This window comes from Populus euphratica, unplaced genomic scaffold (assembly GCF_000495115.2).
Source record: "Populus euphratica unplaced genomic scaffold, PopEup_1.0 scaffold217.1, whole genome shotgun sequence".
Classification (NCBI taxonomy): domain Eukaryota; kingdom Viridiplantae; phylum Streptophyta; class Magnoliopsida; order Malpighiales; family Salicaceae; genus Populus; species Populus euphratica.
Window position 1 is genome coordinate 378,110 of NW_011500036.1, and position 21,875 is coordinate 399,984.

Consider the following 21,875-nt stretch of genomic DNA (forward strand, 5'->3'; position numbering starts at 1 on the left):
GTTAGTTTGATTGAAGCCCCAGAGCGTAGAAAGAAAAGATTAATGGCTTTAACAGCGAGTGTGATGAGAGATGATAGTGATAAGGTGAAGACCATACCCTTTGATTTATTTATTTATTACTGTTTCATGTATGTAATGTATCTGGGCTTAAGACTTGTGCTAGATTAAATTGTTGAGTGAATCTCATTTGAATGGTTTTCTTGCCGGTTATGATTGCAGTTCCTTAATTGGTACTCTATTCTATTTTTAGAGTTGAAGATATATGTAAGGATGATTATTGGATTGGGCAACTGTGTAGTGATATCTGCAAATGGGTTTGGGTTTCTTGCCTATTTATATGGTAAACAAATGCTTCTTCGTTTGCTCATCTGTTTTGGAAAGTTTTCTAATTGTAAAGTTAGTGATCTTGCCCTTTAATTTTTGTTGCTAAGATCTCAACATATGACCTGCCCAGAGGCCACAACTCTATCAAAATCAATTACCTCTTGAACTGAGGCCCTAAGGTGAAATGTTGATTGTTGGCTCATACATGTGAAGATAATTATGACCATCTGTCTATTCGTATCACGAAATGTTTTATTGGATGGCCTTTCTGCATGGTTTTGATTTATTCAAGAACTTGCTCAACAAGAATTCTAGACTTTGCTATAGAGCTATAAAATAATCAACAACAACAGTATCTATGGTTTACCACTACTCACTTTTGATTTTCACTTATCCTAAAGGAGCCTTGAACTTTATGATTTACCGCAGGTTTTAATTCTTGGTCAGCCCGGGGAGGAGGTCAGCCTAGAGTTGATTCTACAAGTTGTTGCTGATGTTGGTCTGGTGGTAAGTGTTGTTTCTCACTTATTTTTTCATGTTTGTTTGCATATGCCAAGGCGGTTTACTATTTTAGTAATTGGATTTTTTGAATTCTCCACATTGTAGAAGATACAAGCAATAGATCGTGAACTGGAAATTTGTTTTATATGTTTTGTTGGATTACTGTGGCTTTGACCAACCTTGCTCTTAATTACTACATCATCATAATCTTCAGATCACCAGAGATGTTAACTTGCTTGTGTAGGGACTTCCAAATGCTGGAAAATCAACTCTTTTAGCATCCATTACACTTGTGAAGCCAGATATTGCTGATTATCCTTTCACAACATTGATGCCAAACCTTGGACGCCACAATGGTGAACCAACTTTAGGAGCAGGTATGCATTCATCTGAAGCAACATTGGCAGATTTGCCAGGCCTTATAGAAGGCGCTTATCTGGGGAAGGTGCTGTTTTTTCATATCTAATTCAACTATTTATCTATAGCTTCTAGTTGCTAAAACCGAATTTTTCATGTCCTTCAGGGTCTTGGTCGCAATTTCCTAAAGCACCTTAGAAGGACTCGTGTATTGGTCCATGTTGTTGATGCAGCTGCTGAGGACCCCAGTGGATGATTACAGAACTGTCAAAGAAGTATATCTTCCCTTTATGCTATATTATTCTTGGTTATATATTTATTTTGAAAAATAGCTCTCAGTTTCACGTGTACACAGATTTAGAAGTGCTTTTGCTGTTTTTGTGAGTTGAAATGACTTTGTTTGGTGAAATCCATGGGTATAGCTTGCCTATTTAAATAAAAAAAATAAACTTCAAGATCTCTACAAACAGCTTTAGGGAGTGAACCCAATTCAATTAGCTTTTTTAAGCATTGTAGTGCATTTCAATACTTTGAGAAAATACCATAGTTATTAAACACTGCCTGGTTAGTGGGTCGTCCAAGGGAGTCGCTTACATGGAGCCAAGCATAGGCCAGGTTTGCTTTTATATTGCTTGGGGAGTTGACTTGGGTTAACCCATGACTTAAGTGAACTGGTCAATATATATATAATCTAAAACTATGTCTTTCATTAAAAAAACCTAAAAGACCTGACCTGTGAACCAGCCCTTGGATTGTGCTAGGTCCTATAACCATGAAAATACAATAGTTTATTATCTGGGCATGCTTTTTACCTGTGTACAGTGTAGAGCTGTAAGCTTGCCATTTCTCCTTGCGAAGCAATTGAGATCACTCCCAAATCTTGCCAGGATGTGGAATGGACCTGATTCATGAAAATCCCAAAAGAAAACAGGGAAAAGAAAAGGAGGGGCTGCTATGCAATCTTACACAGCTGTTAGCTTTTATGAAGCTTTTGCTCATGGAATAGCTCATTAGATAACGAGGCTAATATAAGGCTGCAAGGCAAGCTTGTAAGCTTAAGCTGTACTTTAAGGGGTTAGACTTGCCTTTGGTAGTTTTTATGCATGATTCTTTACTTCCTCTTGGAAATGGGAAAGCTAAGAAGAAAGGAAGAGCACGTGAAACAACTTCCAATTCACCTCACCCCAAATTAGCAATGAGATAGATGCGGGACCAAATTCCCGGGAAAAAAACAGACTTTTATGCATAGGAGTTCATAGATTTGATGATAGTGATCCTCCTACCAGAGATGATCCTGCAAATTAACTAGATTTTTATTTGACTAGAAAATCCTAGACATGAATTATTGTCATCAGCTGTGCAGATCCAGGTTAACAAAGAAAAGTACAGAGAAAATTAGAGGAAAAGAAGGAAAAGGCTATGGTTTATACGTTGGAAGGACAGAATTCACAATGAACCAAGATGTTTCAATCTTCCTACAAGAGATTATCACACACATTACTAGGATACTTACTTGTCATGAAAATCCAAGGCCTGAATGAATTGCAAAAGGCAATATTTTAAGACATCATTGCTAACGGTAATTTATGATCAAAGTTTAGCATACTTAATCCTGTAAACCCAGCATTATAAGAAATCACATTCTTTACAATCATTAAGGTGCAGATTATCAAAGAAAACCATGGGGCAAGGTGAAGGTACAGTGCTACGATTTCCATACCATGTTAAAGATGGAAAAATGGTTAGCTAACAGAACACTAACGCCCACAACAGCAAGCGGACAAGGATAATCCTTTATATCTTGATCCCTTTTATCTTTATTAGTTATCTGAGGAGACAACTTATCTGTACTACCATCATCAGTGGACAATGAATGAACTGCATCTTTTAACACCATTTTTGGCTTAGAAGGTACCTCATCACAACCAATTCTCGATATTTCTTCAGTCAAAGATGGAAGCCTATTCCTTGCCTGAAAGAATAATTGATATATTAAAGCGAGAGTATAGGTCTTCTATATAAATACATGTAGATACTTGGAAAGGAAGATACTTGAAAACGAAGGGTTGAAGCTGCATGTGGACTTACTTCAGGCAGGTCAATCTTATTTAGCAACACTACATATGGTCTTTCAAGGTCCTCAAAATTGTACATTCCCAATTCCTATTTGTATGTAAAATAAATAAATAAAAAGTCTTTATTAATAAAAAACAATTTATTTTAATATATTAATATAAAAATAAATAATAAGTGTTTGTTAATTTAGAATTCAAAATAATTATGATTGTTTAATAATCAAATCAAATTCATGTAATGTTTTAATGATTATTGTGTAATTCAATTAATTTTTATTTATTAATAAATTAAAATACAGTCGTGTGTTAATTATTTAACAATATCATTAATATTCAACTTAATAAATTAAGATAATTGTTTTACCTAGATGAATACAAAGTTATTTTTTTGCGTTGCATATTTAAATTTAAGTAATTCTTTCTTTGTTTTTAACAAAAAAAAAATCTTATTCTCCTTAGTCACTTTTATCCTAATGAATTTTCTATAACAAACCTTACAGCAATTTCTAGTATCGAAGATATTATTAGCCTCTTGAAAAAAAATGATAGAAATAAAAAATAATAGTTTGAAGAGAGTTTTTTAAATTGATATATATATTTATTAAATTATTATAATTTATGTCGGCTGCAACTGCCATAACAGATAGAGTTTTTGCTACTATACATATTAAATTGTGGAATAAAATGATAGATAAACAAAAAAATTAACAATTTAATTATATACATTAAGATTAAGAAGGATATTTTTAATGAAATTGATAATGGAGTTGCTATGAAATGATTTTAAAATATAAAATTTTGAAGATAATAATTATAATGTAAGTTTTTTATTTTAAAAATATTTTTAAATTAATTTTATTTAATATAAATTAATATATATGTTTCAAATTGATTTCTTTATATAACATATATTTATATAATATCAAATACTCGTTATTAATTTACTCTCTCATTTAAAAATTCTTAACTTCACTGCTGTTTTTTTCTATACTATCAGGTAAAAAATAAAAGCTACCAATATACTAAATCGTTTATAAATCAATTAATCCACCGTCACCTTCCCCGCTCCAAACCTTTTATTTTTTTATGCTTGGCTGAACTTCTTACGACTATTTAAATTATTAAAGATTAAAAAAAAGTTTCACTATTCTTCTTGTTTCACATTGTCAAAACCCTTCACTCCTGGTATTACTCCTTGTTTTTTACTGTCATGAAATACTTGTTTGGCACTAATAAACGATGTGACCTTGTGAACAAACCCCATGTTCATTGGATTGGTCCATAAAGACTCCGCTTGTTTATGTCGTGTAATATGCATTTCTTTAATCTGAAAGCATTTGATTAATTAACACACCACAATTTTATCCTAATTTTTTCTCTAAAATCTTGATTAAAAAATTATAATTTATAGTTTTTTTAAACCTGCTTTTCATCATAATATCAAATACATCTTTAATTGAAGTTTATAATGCAGTGAAATAATTTATCTTGTTGATAATTGAGTATTATTGGGCCTCAAATAGTTGGAATATCGATTTATTATTTAATAACACAATTAAGACAATGGTTTCGCTTGGTTGGTATTATGGTCTAATTATATTTATAAAAATAATAATTTTTTATTTTTAATTAATTTTTTAATGTTTTTTATTTTAATTTGTTAATATGAAAAATAATCTTTTAAAAAAATATAAAAAATATATTATTTTAATATATTTTCAAACCAAAATTACTTTAAAAATTAATTTATACTATACTCTCAAATAAACCCAACAATAAGTTTAGATTTTCAGTTGGCTAAGCTTGACTAACTCCAAAATAATCTCATGCACCATCCCTCTTACAAAAGAATCACAGTCATAAACAATGTTAACACCTACCAACTATTCAATTGATATTATCATAGCTGAAATAAAAGTTAAATTTTTTAGATTTATGGAGCTCATGAATTTTTAAAATTTAATAATATATATTTTTTTAAATTATTTTAAAGCTATGTAATAAATAAATTATCATATACTTAAGTTTAAATAGTAAAAAGAAAAACCACCACTAAATTGGTGATTTAGGACAATTAAGGTTCTTTTGTCAAACTTGCAAACCAGATTGTTGACTCGACAAAGTTTAATAATCTAGTTTTTTTAAAATTATTTTTTATTTAATTAATTTTTTTAAAAAAAAATCATATTGTAATGTTGTGATGTTTTTATAATACTAGTCCGATACTGAGATTTTTTTTGATATCACAATAACCATATAAAAAATAAATTAAAATAAATTATCAATACTAAATCTTTATAAACACATCATATAAGCATAATTGTTAAACCCATTCCAGGAGTTGACCCGTTTAAAGGGTCGAGTTTTAGATTTTATGAATCAACCTGAATCAATTCATAAAACCCAGGTTATTTATGGGTTAGATAGTTAAAGACTTAAAGATAAGAAATGGAAAAGGAAGAAAATAATAAAAGGGTAAAGTGGGACTCAATTTGGTAGGGCATGGGCATGAGAGACGGTGATGTTATTGGTTGTTGGTTGTTTTGTGCAGAGATCTCTTGAGTCATGTTTGTTTATCAAAAAGTAATTTTTGAAAAATTATTTTTTCAGATTTTTCTATATTTATTTACTATCAGAAAAGTTGGTCAACGAAAAATACTTTTCAGTCAAACAAAGATTTGACTTGATTTTCAGAAAAATATTTTCCTGAAAAATTTAGGCGAAAAATACTTTCTAAAAGTTATGAAAAATTTAAAAATATTATATTATTTGCTGATTATATCAAATCTGGTCCTCAAACTTTTGACTGTTGTATATATTTTATCTTAAATATTTATTTTTCAATTTTATCTCTTAAAATTTAATTTTTATATTAATTTTGATCCTCATTTTTATAATTGTTATTTGCTTTTTTCTTATTATTTTTTTTATTAAAATTTTTATCTATCAAATTTGATTCTTATTTTTTTTTATTATTACTTATTTTATTTAAAATAATTTATGAAATATTAATTATTATTATTTTAATTTCTTTATCTTTTATTTTTTTTATTTTTTAGATTTGATCTCTATTATTTTGATTATTATTTATTTTATTTGAGACCTTTAAAATGCAGGGTCTCATTCAGGTTTGTCAAGGTTACCCGGGTCATGGGTTAACCCGTTGGATTAACCGGAGTTTTCTAAGTTATTATACCAATCGATCTTTTGACAAGCTCGAACTGGTCTATTCATCGAGTCGATCAGGTCCTAGATTAATCCGTCAAGTCAGTCCGAGTTTAATAACTATGCATATAAAAACTAAATCTTTTTAAAAAATAACCCAAAAAGAAAAAAAGATTAAAATAAAAAAAACACACCATGAATTATCATATGAATTATTATAATAATTGATAATATTAATGGATGGGGAGAAACAACGTTTTCACTGTCTCTTTTAGTTTTATACTTAATATAACATATCATCAACTCTAAATCCCTATAAACATGTTATAAATAATTAAATTAAAAAAAGAAAGAAAAATACCATGAATTATTATTATAATAATATGAAGAAATAATATTTTTCATGCACCTTTTAATTTTATACTAAATATTTAATAAGAGAAATAATGTTTGAAATATTATTTGTTTCAAATTTATTTTTTTTCAGTTTAAAAAATAATATTTTAATATTTTTAAATGATTTTAATACTATTATATTAAAAAAATTAAAAAATTAAAAAATATTATTTTAATATACTTTTAAATAAAAATAATTTAAAATATAAATTGCATGACACTCAGAGTTTCAACAGGCAGTTGAAGCAAGCACACACTGAAATCTCTTCTCTGCTTCCGATCACTTTTCCATTTCTTTCAAGCAAAGATAGCCCTAGAAATCTTAACACCCCCGACAAGACAAACGCCACCAAATCATCAGAACCTTAATCTCCTCAGCCTACCTGTAATCAGCTTCCTAACCCAGTCAACCATGGACGTTGATCCTCGTCACTACGAACAGATTGTAAGTAATTTTTAGTATCATTATAATCTCAGATTACCACGCGTTCCTTTCTGGTTGCGTTACAATTTTACACCCAGCAACTGTTGTTTATGATCGAACCCTAATTTGTATTTTACATTGTTTGCTTTGCAATGTCGGGGATATATAGTTACGGGTATTATTGATGCTGATTAATCGAATTGTTTGAAGCAACTGTTGGTATTAATATTAATTAGGGTTTCCGGGTTATTCTCAATTTTCTAATGTGTGGATGCGTCGTTTTTATATGTATTTACAGGGTATCAAAGATAATGATATCCACAATATTGTGCTATCCTATCTGGTGCATAATTGTTATAGAGAAACTCTGGAATCATTCGTGGATTGTACTGGGATGCGAGAACCTGCAGATTATATTGAGGACATGGAGAAAAGAAAAGGTATGGAAATCTTTTCAGTTTTTGACAGAAAAGTAGGATTTCTAACTTTAAAGCATGACCACCTGCTTTTTTCAATGTTTTCAGTCACAATGCTTGTAGCTTTTAAGTTTTGAACTTGTTTAGTCACGAGATATGTAAGTCGAGCTTGTTAAATTTGTCAATATTCAAAGAAAAGGAATTTATGTGGTCTTTTTTGCTTGTGTTCTGGCGATTGGCTACCTAGCCCCAATTTGGTGTAAAAAGTACTATTTACCATGCTTAATTGCTGCACTTACCAGTTTCCATTGCAACTTCTTTTCATACATTCCTCTTTCTGGTGACGTTGGTTGTTTTCATGAAGATTATTGGAAGAATCGAGCAGATATTGCTCCGCTACTGCTATGCAATGATATGTATTGTTTAAACATCAGTAGCGATAAACCATAGATCCTGTTCTTTTTACCATAGTAGTTTACCATAGTAGTTTGCTTGTACTCCATAGATCCTGTTCTTTTTACCATAGTATTTTGCTTTTACTTTTTCTTGGATATAAATGATCTGACAATGATTTTCAGCTTTGTTCCTTTGCTGATCTCTATTCTTTTTTATACTGTTGCTAATCGTAAGCTATGTGCTCAGGGATATTCTGTTGTGTCCTAGAGGGGAATGCACTAAAGGCCATTGAACTGACAGAACAAGTGGCATCTGACTTATTGGAGAATAACAAGGACTTGCATTTTGATCTTTTGAGCCTTCATTTTGTTGAGCTCGTTTGTGCTAAGAAGTGGTAAGTAGTAGAATAGTGTACTTCCAAGAATATCTTCCACTTATGTTAAATCCTTGTATGCTAATGGACAGCACCGAAGCTTTGGAATTTGCTCAAAACAAGTTGATGCCATTTGGGAAGGAGCAGAAGTTACTTGAAAAGCTTGAAGTATGTTCCTTCCTGAGTAAACCACTTTAAGCATAGCTACTGTTTTGAGTCTACTATTGTTGGAAAATGAAAAACCATTTAATTTTGCTGCAGGACTTTCTGTCTCTGCTTGCTTATGAGGAACCAGAAAAATCACCAATGTTTCATCTGCTTGGCTCGGAGTACCAGCAGCATGTTGCAGACAAACTAAACCGAGCCATTCTTGGTTTGTTCCTGCAGTTTTTTTCCTTGTTCCATGTTTTTTCAGAAGATTCCATACTAAAAAATGTGCTTCTTGTTGATTTGATGATTCTTTCTATAATTACCATTCATACTCTTCTCTATTTATTTGTTGGTCCTGAATGATATCAGCCCATAGAAACTTGCCAAGCTATACAGCAGTGGAAAGACTGATACAACAGACGATAGTTGTAAGGCAAAGTTTAAATCAAGATCATGGTAAGGTAAGGCATGGTTAATGATTTTCCCCATTGAAACCGTTAGAGGCTGGGGATTTTAGCTAATTCTGCTGATATCTCAACTGTCTTTGAGTTTCTTGATGACTGATTTGTTATTGGTATAGTGGTGCTTTACTCTTTTAGTATGTGTTTTTATAGGATGAGATTCCACCATTTTCTCTGAAGGACTTTCTCAAAGGCTAGATTCTGGAAGTGATTAAAACATTCTGTTGAAGAGTTAATGAAGGCTACTTCATATCTTGTTGCCACTGTATGGTTTTGGTGTAATGTTTGTTCATGGGAAGATAACAATTATCAACGCCCCTGCATCTGTAAAAGTTGCTGAGTAGGCTGTCAGCTGACTCCCGTGTCTGCTTCTGCCTGCATTTGGTGAGGTATGCCTCTTGATTGACCACAGCACTAGTGCATTTGAGTTTCAACTCTGCGCTGATTGGATTTGTCATTGTCCATGGTTTTGACAATCCAGTGGCTTGTAAATTTTTGCTTGCATGTTAGAGACCAGGAATTTAGATTATTTTGTGTCCTAATGTCAAATTTATCCTGATTTGACGATATTCGAAGTCTTGTTTAGTGGAGCAAGGTTGGGATGGAAGGACCACGCTATTTCATGGCACCATGACTTAGCATATGGTAAAAAAAAACATAATATTGATTGTAAGAACTGCCAATGGTTGTTGTGCTTGTAATCCTATTTCTGTGATATGGTGTACAGGGCGCACCATAAAACGAATTGTAATTCTGGAATGTTGATGTTGGAAATTTGCATATGCTGGCAGTGGATGATTTTAGTAATTAGAACGTAGGTTACCATCATTTGACAGCTGCCCAACCCGTGAGGAGGAGGTTTCACTATCTTTTAGTGCAGAGCATTCTATTTGGTTTAAAAGTTGCTTGGAGTACGGGCTACTGCTAGGTCTTGTTTGAAGCTGTTTCTGTCTAACATGGCTTTACTACATACATGCCATTCTTGGATGGGATGATGAGGTTGCAGCTAATTATCATCTCGTAGGCAGCATCAGGCTTTGCTCAGCACATCTATCGTGAGGATTAGTGAGCTAACTTTGCTTTTGCATTTCATTTGCGGACCTATTTACTTTATGGCCCTCCTCGGGTGTGTTAGTTTACTTTGCAGTGATATAAACGCAAGTGGGGCACCAAAAAAATGGCGGACCTAAACTGGTCTCCTTTTTACCTTATCGCCTCGCAATCGTATCCAGTCCAAAATCCAAATGGGAGAAACCAACGACATATATTTCGAGACACGAACTTTACAGAGGCTGTCAGTTACAAGCAAACGACTGGCAAAGGCTGCAACAATATGATCATTAGAACCCCAAAAAAATTGATTCTCATTTATTTTTAAATTATCAGGTGATTTTTTTACGAACCCAAAAACTTACTGCGCTGAATTTTAGATTATATATGTTATTGTGATTATTTTTTAAAGTTTTTTTAAAAATATATTAAAATAATATAATTTTTTATATTTAAAAAATTATTTTTGATATTAAAATGATTTTAAAAAAATTGAAGTAAAGAAAAAAATTAATTTTTTTTTTAAATATTTTTGAAATACAAAAATAAATAAGTTTTTTATAAGTTAATGGCACAAGATCATAAAACTTTTTGTAATTTCTTTATTTTTTTGGGCATGTATAATTTTAACCATAGCGTGATGAGATGAGTTGACTTGGGAAATAAAGTTTTAAAACCTAAAATATTAATTTAATAAAAACTTGATTAATCCAGTCAAGTTTTTAATTCAAATTCAAGCTAATATAAAAGATTTTATTTTTTTAAAAAAAAAGTTTTTGAAAAATGATCTGACGTAATAATGGTTTGATAAAGACGAACCCAAAAACTTACTGCGCTGAATTATAGATTATATATAATGTTGTGGTTATTTTTTAAAGTTTTTTTTAAAATATATTAATATAATATAATTTTTTATATTTAAAAATTATTTTTGATATTAAAATGATCTTAAAAAAAAATGAAGTAAAGAAAAAAATTAATTTTTTTTGAAAATATTTTTGAAATACAAAAATAAACAAGTTTTTTATAAGTTAATGGCACAAGATCATAAAACTTTTTCTAATTTCTTTATTTTTTTTGGGCATGTATAATCTTAACCATAACGTGATGAGATGAGTTGACTTGGAAAATAAAGTAGATGAGTTGACTTGGAAAATAAAGTTTTAAAACCTGATCAAAATATTGATTTAATAAAAACTTGATTAACCCAGTCAAGTTTTTAATTCAAATTCAAGCTAATATAATTTATTTTTTTTAAAAAAAGTTTTTGATTAAGCTATAAATACCATCATAAAACAGATCACAATTAAAAAAGAAGTAAGCCCAGATGATAATACATACCGGTTATAAAAAGGTTGAACTTTTTAGGCCCAAACTCTATAGTTGCCCCTACACCATGCAAGCCTGAAGGGAGGGAAGGGCTTTCAAGTTCCAGGGCAACAATTTCAAAGTTTCAACCATGTGCAAGAACACGGTTGAAATTTGAAATTCTTTGATCGAGGCCTCTATACCCACGACTCCAATAGATCCTCTAGTTTCAACATCTTTTTATTGAGCCTGTTAAACCCCGAGTCTTACCCCTCAGCTCTCTTCAAAATTTCAGATGATGCTGTCCTGTCCGCAGCTGCCACTCCATCCCCTTCACTTCCCAGCCTCCACTCCGGCAACGGCACGTTGCCCCTCTCCCATTTTCTCTCCAATAGGCACTCATTTTCTCGGGTTTTAAAAAATCTCAAGCTAAAGACTCCAAACTTGAGATTCTGCAAAAATTCTTGCGGACTTGCTAAAGCCAAAGAGACAATTTCTACGACAAATCAAACAATCAAAGAACCTCACAAGTGCTTTGATCAGGTAATAATCACCGTTCGATCAGGAGATAGAGGCCACGGTGCGGTCCTCAACTTGCCTAATCAGAACAAGAATGCGGGCACGGGAAAACAGGAGAAAAAGAGTAGACATAAGAGCTCATATGAAAGAGATTTTGATGGATCGTTAATTCATGGAGGTGATGTAGTGATTTATGCGGATGAAGGAAAAGATTCGTTACTGGAGCTTCATAGCAAAAGTAGATTTAATGCGAAACGCGGTGGAAATGTTGATGCTATGGGTGTTTTAACTTATCAATTGCATAATGGATTTGATGCCTCGACGTTGCGTATTCCTGTGCCTGTAGGTTTGCATGTTCAGGATTATATTTATTCTTTTTTTATACAGTTTCTTTTTATGTGTTCGTTACTTGGTTTTTATATTTTTTCTTGTTAATTAATGTGATAGGTACGGTTGTAAAGCGTAAGAGAGGGAAGTTATTGGCTGATTTAGCGCAACCAGGTGATGAAATACTTGTTGCGAGGGGTGGACAAGGAGGGGTGAGAAGTAATTGTATTGCAAGTTGGTGTTCTGTTTAATATATTTTTTGCTATGGTCAGCTTCAGTATTCAGTTTAGAATTTACTATTGATATTAATGGTTTTGTGGCAGGTTAGTTTGATTGAAGCCCCAGAGCGTAGAAAGAAAAGATTAATGGCTTTAACAGCGAGTGTGATGAGAGATGATAGTGATAAGGTGAAGACCATACCCTTTGATTTATTTATTTATTACTGTTTCATGTATGTAATGTATCTGGGCTTAAGACTTGTGCTAGATTAAATTGTTGAGTGAATCTCATTTGAATGGTTTTCTTGCCGGTTATGATTGCAGTTCCTTAATAGGTACTTTATTCTATTTTTAGAGTTGAAGATATATGTAAGGATGATTATTGGATTGGGCAACTGTGTAGTGATATCTGCAAATGGGTTTGGGTTTCTTGCCTATTTATATGGTAAACAAATGCTTCTTCGTTTGCTCATCTGTTTTGGAAAGTTTTCTAATTGTAAAGTTAGTGATCTTGCCCTTTAATTTTTGTTGCTAAGATCTCAACATATGACCTGCCCAGAGGCCACAACTCTATCAAAATCAATTACCTCTTGAACTGAGGCCCTAAGGCTCATACATGTGAAGATAATTATGACCATCTGTCTATTCGTATCACGAAATGTTTTATTGGATGGCCTTTCTGCATGGTATTGATTTATTAAAGAACTTGCTCAACAAGAATTCTAGACTTCGCTATAGAGCTATAAAATAATCAACAACAACAGTATCTATGGTTTACCACTACTCACTTTTGATTTTCACTTATCCTAAAGGAGCCTTGAACTTTATGATTTACCGCAGGTTTTATTTCTTGGTCAGCCCGGGGAGGAGGTCAGCCCGGGGAGGAGGTCAGCCTAGAGTTGATTCTACAAGTTGTTGCTGATGTTGGTCTGGTGGTAAGTGTTGTTTCTCACTTATTTTTTCATGTTTGTTTGCATATGCCAAGGCGGTTTACTATTTTAGTAATTGGATTTTTTGAATTCTCCACATTGTAGAAGATACAAGCAATAGATCGTGAACTGGAAATTTGTTTTATATGTTTTGTTGGATTACTGTGGCTTTGACCAACCTTGCTCTTAATTACTACATCATCATAATCTTCAGATTACCAGAGATGTTAACTTGCTTGTGTAGGGACTTCCAAATGCTGGAAAATCAACTCCTTTAGCATCCATTACACTTGTGAAGCCAGATATTGCTGATTATCCTTTCACAACATTGATGCCAAACCTTGGACGCCACAATGGTGAACCAACTTTAGGAGCAGGTATGCATTCATCTGAAGCAACATTGGCAGATTTGCCAGGCCTTATAGAAGGCGCTTATCTGGGGAAGGTGCTGTTTTTTCATATCTAATTCAACTATTTATCTATAGCTTCTAGTTGCTAAAACCGAATTTTTCATGTCCTTCAGGGTCTTGGTCGCAATTTCCTAAAGCACCTTAGAAGGACTCGTGTATTGGTCTATGTTGTTGATGCAGCTGCTGAGGACCCCAGTGAATGATTACAGAACTGTCAAAGAAGTATATCTTCCCTTTATATGCTATATTATTCTTGGTTATATATTTATTTTGAAAAATAGCTCTCAGTTTCACGTGTACACAGATTTAGAAGTGCTTTTGCTGTTTTTGTGAGTTGAAATGACTTTGTTTGGTGAAATCCATGGGTATAGCTTGCCTATTTAAATAAAAAAAATAAACTTCAAGATCTCTACAAACAGCTTTAGGGAGTGAACCCAATTCAATTAGCTTTTTTAAGCATTGTAGTGCATTTCAATACTTTGAGAAAATACCATAGTTATTAAACACTGCCTGGTTAGTGGGTCGTCCAAGGGAGTCGCTTACATGGAGCCAAGCATAGGCCAGGTTTGCTTTTATATTGCTTGGGGAGTTGACTTGGGTTAACCCATGACTTAAGTGAACTGGTCAATATATATATAATCTAAAACTATGTCTTTCATTAAAAAAACCTAAAAGACCTGACCTGTGAACCAGCCCTTGGATTGTGCTAGGTCCTATAACCATGAAAATACAATAGATTATTATCTGGGCATGCTTTTTACCTGTGTACAGTGTAGAGCTGTAAGCTTGCCATTTCTCCTTGCGAAGCAATTGAGATCACTCCCAAATCTTGCCAGGATGTGGAATGGACCTGATTCATGAAAATCCCAAAAGAAAACAGGGAAAAGAAAAGGAGGGGCTGCTATGCAATCTTACACAGCTGTTAGCTTTTATGAAGCTTTTGCTCATGGAATAGCTCATTAGATAACGAGGCTAATATAAGGCTGCAAGGCAAGCTTGTAAGCTTAAGCTGTACTTTAAGGGGTTAGACTTGCCTTTGGTAGTTTTTATGCATGATTCTTTACTTCCTCTTGGAAATGGGAAAGCTAAGAAGAAAGGAAGAGCACGTGAAACAACTTCCAATTCACCTCACCCCAAATTAGCAATGAGATAGATGCGGGACCAAATTCCCGGGAAAAAAACAGACTTTTATGCATAGGAGTTCATAGATTTGATGATAGTGATCCTCCTACCAGAGATGATCCTGCAAATTAACTAGATTTTTATTTGACTAGAAAATCCTAGACATGAATTATTGTCATCAGCTGTGCAGATCCAGGTTAACAAAGAAAAGTACAGAGAAAATTAGAGGAAAAGAAGGAAAAGGCTATGGTTTATACGTTGGAAGGACAGAATTCACAATGAACCAAGATGTTTCAATCTTCCTACAAGAGATTATCACACACATTACTAGGATACTTACTTGTCATGAAAATCCAAGGCCTGAATGAATTGCAAAAGGCAATATTTTAAGACATCATTGCTAGCGGTAATTTATGATCAAAGTTTAGTACACTCAATCCTGTAAACCTAGCATTATAAGAAATCACATTCTTTACAATCATTAAGGTGCAGATTATCAAAGAAAACCATGGGGCAAGGTGAAGGTACAGTGCTACGATTTCCATACCATGTTAAAGATGGAAAAATGGTTAGCTAACAGAACACTAACGCCCACAACAGCAAGCGGACAAGGATAATCCTTTATATCTTGATCCCTTTTATCTTTATTAGTTATCTGAGGAGACAACTTATCTGTACTACCATCATCAGTGGACAATGAATGAACTGCATCTTTTAACACCATTTTTGGCTTAGAAGGTACCCCATCACAACCAATTCTCGATATTTCTCCAGTCAAAGATGGAAGCCCAGTCCTTGCCTGAAAGAATAATTGATACATTAAAGCGAGAGTATAGGTCTTCTATATAAATACATGTAGATACTCGGAAAGGAAGATATTTGAAAACAAAGGGTTGAAGCTGCATGTGGACTTTTACTTCAGGCAGGTCAATCTTATTTAGCACCACTACTATTGTCTTTCAAGGTACTCAAAATTGTACATTCTCAATTCCTGCAACACCACAGGTAGGGTAAGCTTAACAACTTCAAACAGCGCACTTCTCAAGAGGCATTGGAACCAAGTACGAGACCATGAAAGCATTGGGGCTGCAAAATGTCAACGGCCATCAGTTTGTCTACTAAAGCTTACATTGATTATACCATGATTATGGTTTGATTTATAAATCCTTCCACCATGACATGTTTGCCTGTCGCTCAAGAGCTGCCAAATTGCAGAATTGCAACATGCATGCTAAAATTCTCACCAAGCTGACTGAGCAATTCACGCTCAGGTGCTTACTATGACCCAGTACTTTTAGTACTTACAATCGTTTTAACCAGCGTCCACACAAAATTTATGTAGGTAATTTGTATCGAAACTTCATATTTGTTTGTTGCAGATTGTCATAATTCTCAGTGTGGATCTGTCTGACCTTACATCTCATGCCAGCTCAAAATTCCATTTTATTGACAATTGGAGACATTTAGGGAGAATCACCTAAAACATGGGTTTTTGATGGTAATTCACTATTCATTTGAACAGTCAAGCAACTCTCTCTCGCTTTCTCATTTTTTTTTTTTCCCTTTCAATTGCTTCCTTCAAATCTGGAATTAGTATTGCAATTATGGCAGAAGCACTAAATTAAAAGAAAACGAATTAAATTGTAAAACACGAAGAACATTAAGGACTGGTATTAAAAATTTGCTAATATTTATTTTAATCCATAAATTTTTTTATTTGTTTTTTAAGTCCTTGGACAAGAGAAACTCGTTAAAAAACAGTAACAAAGAGACAACGTGATTAGTTGTGACAGTTCTAACAATAGAAATAATTAAGTTTGGTGTTTAAATGTTTTATTTGATATGGGGAATTAGATGAAGATGATTATTGACATTCAAATTACTTGAAAAAAGAAATGGAGATTTGGAAAAATTTGGAGTCAAGAGTTGATTTTTGATAATTTTAAGGGCATAAGTTATGTTGTTTTCATGTGTTTTAAGATCAAAAGCTTGTTGAAAGATGGGATGTTCGTCCCAAAAACAAAAGATGTTTTTGCCCAGTTTTGACCACTTGGACTCCAAGAAACTAGGAAAGGAGACAACTCAGTGTCTGCCCCCAACAAACAATTGGTGGTTGCTTGAATTTTTTTCAAAAAAAAAAGGCATGTCGTTCATGCCTTGAAAGCATGTCGTTCACGCCTGCTCGCCTAGGTTATTGTTGAGGGGACGCCTAGGTTAGTATTAAGGGGACAGGTGTTATGTCGTACTGATCCTTTTATGTATTTTTTTTTAAACTCTTTTTTTTTTTTCTATGCTGGTTCTTAAATAATAATATAAAATTTTAATTAAATTTTAATAATTTATTTTTTAATTATTATGTATATGATATTAAAATAATAATACTAACAATAAATTAACCATGAAATATTGAATCAATTTTTTAATTATTTTTAAATAGATCTTAAACACAGTTTTAATAATTTTAAGATTTTTTTAGCTTTCCAACACATATTAAATGTCTATATGATATTTTAATTTTTAATATGCTTTAACAGTGTAAAATATTTTTTTAAGAAACAATAATTTCACTTAAAAGCTTTGCATTTGCTAAGACAAATAATAAATATGTTAATAAAAAACTCATTTTAGACTTGAAAAATATATATTTTGTGATTATTTAAAATAACTTACATTTTAAAAAAAGTTAGTGTTTTATAATTAGATAAAAAATTAAAAAGCAACATGGGATTAGATATTTTAATATACATTCTTATTTTAATTTTCTTAATTTTTAGTTGAAAACAATAAAGTTATTATTATTTAGTAACACATAATTCTTGAATGCGCATATTAGTTTTATTTTGTAATAAAAAACAATCTTGATAATTGTTTTCTAAAATTATTATATTTTTTAGTTTAATAACAATATAAAAAATTATTATTAAAACCTAGATTTTTTTTTAGGTTCAATTTTTTTTTAATCCCCTATAGGGAGACATACAAACTAATTATTAACTATAATCCATGCTTGAAAATTTGTTGAACAACGTGAAAAAACATTTAGGGAGGACAAAGCGAGGAGACCAAGTCCATTAGGTAAAATATCGTGACAAAGTGAGGAGGCCATGTCGTTCGCCATGGTTGGGTTGCTTTGCAAAAGAGTTTTTGGAAGTATAGTAATTATTGTATTTTAAAATGTTATTTGTTTATATATTAAAATATTTTTTTTAATTTTTTTTTTTGATATCAACATATTATAATAATTTAAAAATATAAACAAATATTATTTAAAAATTAAAAATTAAAAATTTTGCAAATACATTTTTAAAATGAAAAAATAAACATGCCCTTACTAATTGACAATATATATATATATATATATATCCCCAGACGTTGTGTGTTGTATACGGTAGAGTCTAGTCAGATATCTCCAATTGGAGGTCTGATTCTTCTAGAGTCTGAATCCTAGGAAGGGTAAAGATATAATCTAGGTTAGCGCCCAAGGTTTCATAAAGTCCTGTTTGAAGAGAGATATGTTCAGATCCCGGTGCCTTTTACACGTCGGACAAATATGTTACCTGGACTTGGTGTGGACCGGGAATGATGGGCTAGAGTTTACAATGGGAGGCGGCCCAACAATCTGATCCCTGCTTACTAACTAGCTTTTCGTTACTTCTGTAAACTGCAGATAGGGCACCGCAATCTCTCCTGCAGCCCCGCCATGAAGCCATCTTTTATTTCACACTTGGACGCTCGGGTGTGTTTCAATCCAGTCAGAGAGCTTGCAATTTTTTTTTCTCATACACACCATGTTACCTGCAGTCAAGAAGGCGCAGGTTGTTTTTTAGGGCACGACCCAAGCTGGAATATGAATGCGGAGCATCAGAAATCAGTTAGCTGTACATTCATGCACTGTTTTTCAGTGCATGTCCCAAGTTGAAATCTAATCCTAAGGAGAGGTTCAGTGTACGGCATAAGCGTGGAAAAAATCTAGGTAGTGGGTCCCATTAGCAGTGCATGAATATGGCAGTTGCTTTCCCCCTGAACTGAACTCCAAGCCCCCAGCACCGCACAAGAGGCGGGAAGCCCCACGTCTCGAGCAGCCGTTGCACAATTTGTCATGTGCCTGTCTTGGGCACTCCAATGTGTTCTTATCCCCGAGCGTTCGCCCACAAATGTTCTTGTCATCCCAACTAAATTAACAATAAAAGGCAAACCCAAAACTAGCTCTCCTCGATGTTTGCCACCTGAGCTTGTGTACTGACAAACAGCACTAGCCAAGTGTTGTCCATGAAAGAGAACTTTGAGCTCTGCCGTGGACACGATTGTTCCGGTTCTTCTTGCCAAGTATCAGCCACAGCTCATTTGGAGACACGTTTCGAGATCCTTGATTCTTTACTGCGTTCAAGCACTTATCCTTCTATGCTGATTACTGCCTTATAAATAAGCCCCTTCGCTGCATAATGTGCTTCTCACAACCGTTACTGCTTAGTTTATTTCCTTGTGTTTTCTATGGGAGGAATGTCAAAATCAACCACAAGTGGTTTTGGGGAGAAAAAACAGTTCAAGAAGCCTGCGCAGGCTAGTTCTAGGAAGGGGTGCATGAGAGGCAAAGGGGGGCCAGAGAATGCTCTCTGCACTTACAAGGGTGTCCGCCAGAGAACATGGGGGAAATGGGTGGCTGAAATTCGAGAGCCCAACCGTGGTGCTCGTATCTGGCTCGGCACCTTTGACACCTCCCATGAAGCTGCCACGGCTTACGATGCTGCTGCTCGTAAACTTTACGGACCTGAGGCAAAGCTTAATTTACCAGAGCTTCAAGTTAATAATTGCCAGTTTCCTGCCTCTCCAGCCAATTTCCAGGCGACCCAAATGACATGCCAACCTTGTCAAATCATCCATAACTGTAGTTCTACTACATCTGCATGCTCATCCAATACCCCAAGTATTGAGTCTATTGAAATGGCACCAATGTTATACAACCACGATCCAATCATGTATTTCTCCAACGAAAGCGTGGATTCGGGTGGAATGGAGGCAGTAAATGAAGTGAATTTTGGGCGAAGTGAAGTGGAAATCAAAGAGTTTTGGTCGAATTTCAACGTGAACATTCCTTTCGATGACTCGATTTGGGTAGAGGCAGCAATGTCGATTAATTTTCCAGTGGTGGAAGATCCTGGGATTTTCGCTAGCAATCTCATGGAAGGAACAGGTAGGGACACGTTGCAGGCTCCGTGGTGCATGTAAATCGAAGCTTTTGTTCTCTTACATGTCCTTCTGAGTCAGAAGGAAGTTAACAGAGAGAAATAAAAACACACAATCCTTATATAGCCGTGAAGCCACCGAGTTTTTTGGGCTTTAATCCTGGCTCGTGTGGTTATGGATGTCTCTCTCTAGCAAGTCACGGGCATGCATAAGTCACGTGCTTCTCCTACTGTGATTTATACTTCTGTAGTGGTCTCTTAGCCTATAATGTGTACAAAGCTTAGCCAAAATAATAAAAGATGGTCTGGTCTGGCTTGAATTTGATTTTTATAATTTCTAAATTTCATTGCACATCATTGAAAATCTTTTCCCACATGTTTCCAAATTTCTGCATCAATTTTTATTATATTTTTATTTTTTTTGCTTCTTACAATTTTCTTGCATCGATCCAAGTTGCTGTTGGCCCTTTCCCTGGAATTTTCTTTCTCAAGCTTTTGAAATTCGGATTTCAGAAAGGTCATTATCGGACATCTATCATTGTTTGGCACTTGACAATAATACCATCACAGTATTTTATTATCCATGATTTCTTCTTGTTTAATAATATGGTCGGAGATTTGTTTCAAAAAGAAATTGAAAGCTAAAGATAACAAATATTGGGGCAGTTTAGATTATACAAATGTTTTCAACAGATTGCACAACACAAGTATATTTTGAATAAAGCTTCATCGCAGCCAGTTTTCCAGCATTTTTTTTAAATTAGCAAGTTAAATTCCTTTTACAAAATAACACTATTTGAAAAGATTGGATGAAAAAATATACTTTTATTTTGTCAGGTTTTTAAAGCAGGTAAATTAATATATATATATATAGTGTTATTTAGAGGTGATTAGGCAACTTAATATATATAGTGTTATTTAACGGTGATTATTTTATATTAGATTTGGTTTTTATAAAAAAATAATTAAATTAAATTAAAAAAAATAAAATAAAATTAAAATTGGTTCAAACGGATAAGTTTGATAAATTTTATTTCAGTTCAAATCAACTTTTTTTTTTTTTTTTTTTATTTGTCCAGTTTTGTATTTCTTATTTTCAAGTGGTTTTGTAATCTGGGACTGTCCCACATTCCTTTTTGTAAGTGTTGCAGACTGACACAACTATCAGATTCGGTGCAGCAACTTGCAATTCACGACAGGTTTCAAATTTGATATGAGAAGAAGACCTCATGATAAGCTAACTAGCCAGCTTGCGACAGAACCCGAATCTATACGGAGCCAGACAGTTCGCTTCCATGTGGCACATAGAGAGAAAACAAGATTATTTACGCCATTTGTTTTTTTAAGTTTGAAACTGGACGTAGATATATTTTAAAAATATATTTAGTTTTAAAAAGTATTAAATTAATAATTTTTTAATAATTTTGGGTATTAAATTAATAAATTTTTAATAATTTTGATATTTTATTATTAAAAATTAAAAAAATAATTATTTTAATATATTTTTAAACCATAATACCAAATACATCCAGACTCCGTATCATGCTTTGAAGCTAACCATCTATTTGTAATAAAGTAAAATAAAATAAATAAAAATATCAAAAAACATTTGGAGCAACACTTGTTATAGTTTTTTTAAAATTTTTTTTTAAAGAAAACTATAAATTATAGTAATTTTTTTATTACAATTTGAGATAAAAAATATTTAAATAATAAAAATCAAACAACTTTTAAAAAATAATCAGCATAAAAGCATTTCCAACCACACGCA

At 32.9% G+C, this 21,875-nt stretch overlaps 3 protein-coding genes and 1 pseudogene across 5 annotated transcripts; all 4 read left to right on the forward strand.

Moving 5' to 3' along the window:
- Positions 1–7: 7 nt before the first annotated feature.
- On the forward strand, positions 8–1,629 carry LOC105142759 (probable GTP-binding protein OBGC2). 2 transcript variants are annotated; one of them, XM_011050543.1, is made up of 4 exons: positions 8–84; positions 754–831; positions 1,070–1,202; positions 1,349–1,629. In XM_011050543.1, exons 1-4 carry the CDS (start codon positions 43–45, stop codon positions 1,378–1,380), a joined length of 285 nt encoding a protein of 94 aa, XP_011048845.1. In that variant the 5' UTR covers positions 8–42; the 3' UTR covers positions 1,381–1,629. The 2 variants fall into 2 exon arrangements, with proteins under 2 accessions (XP_011048845.1, XP_011048844.1); XM_011050542.1 differs by having other exon boundaries at positions 1,070–1,629.
- A 5,410-nt stretch (positions 1,630–7,039) lies between these two features.
- Positions 7,040–9,845, forward strand: LOC105142760 (glucose-induced degradation protein 8 homolog). Of its 2 annotated transcripts, none has more exons than XM_011050545.1 (7): positions 7,040–7,263; positions 7,541–7,682; positions 8,301–8,448; positions 8,520–8,595; positions 8,689–8,800; positions 8,947–9,038; positions 9,177–9,845. In XM_011050545.1, exons 1-7 carry the CDS (start codon positions 7,231–7,233, stop codon positions 9,189–9,191), a joined length of 618 nt encoding a protein of 205 aa, XP_011048847.1. In that variant the 5' UTR covers positions 7,040–7,230; the 3' UTR covers positions 9,192–9,845. The 2 variants fall into 2 exon arrangements, with proteins under 2 accessions (XP_011048847.1, XP_011048846.1); XM_011050544.1 differs by having other exon boundaries at positions 7,041–7,263; positions 9,192–9,845.
- Positions 9,846–10,215: 370 nt separating this feature from the next.
- Positions 10,216–14,977, forward strand: LOC105142778 (probable GTP-binding protein OBGC2; annotated as a pseudogene).
- A 4,181-nt stretch (positions 14,978–19,158) lies between these two features.
- Positions 19,159–20,449, forward strand: LOC105142761 (dehydration-responsive element-binding protein 2D-like). Its single transcript, XM_011050546.1, has one exon. It carries the CDS (start codon positions 19,413–19,415, stop codon positions 20,145–20,147), a length of 735 nt encoding a protein of 244 aa, XP_011048848.1. The 5' UTR covers positions 19,159–19,412; the 3' UTR covers positions 20,148–20,449.
- Positions 20,450–21,875: the final 1,426 nt, after the last annotated feature.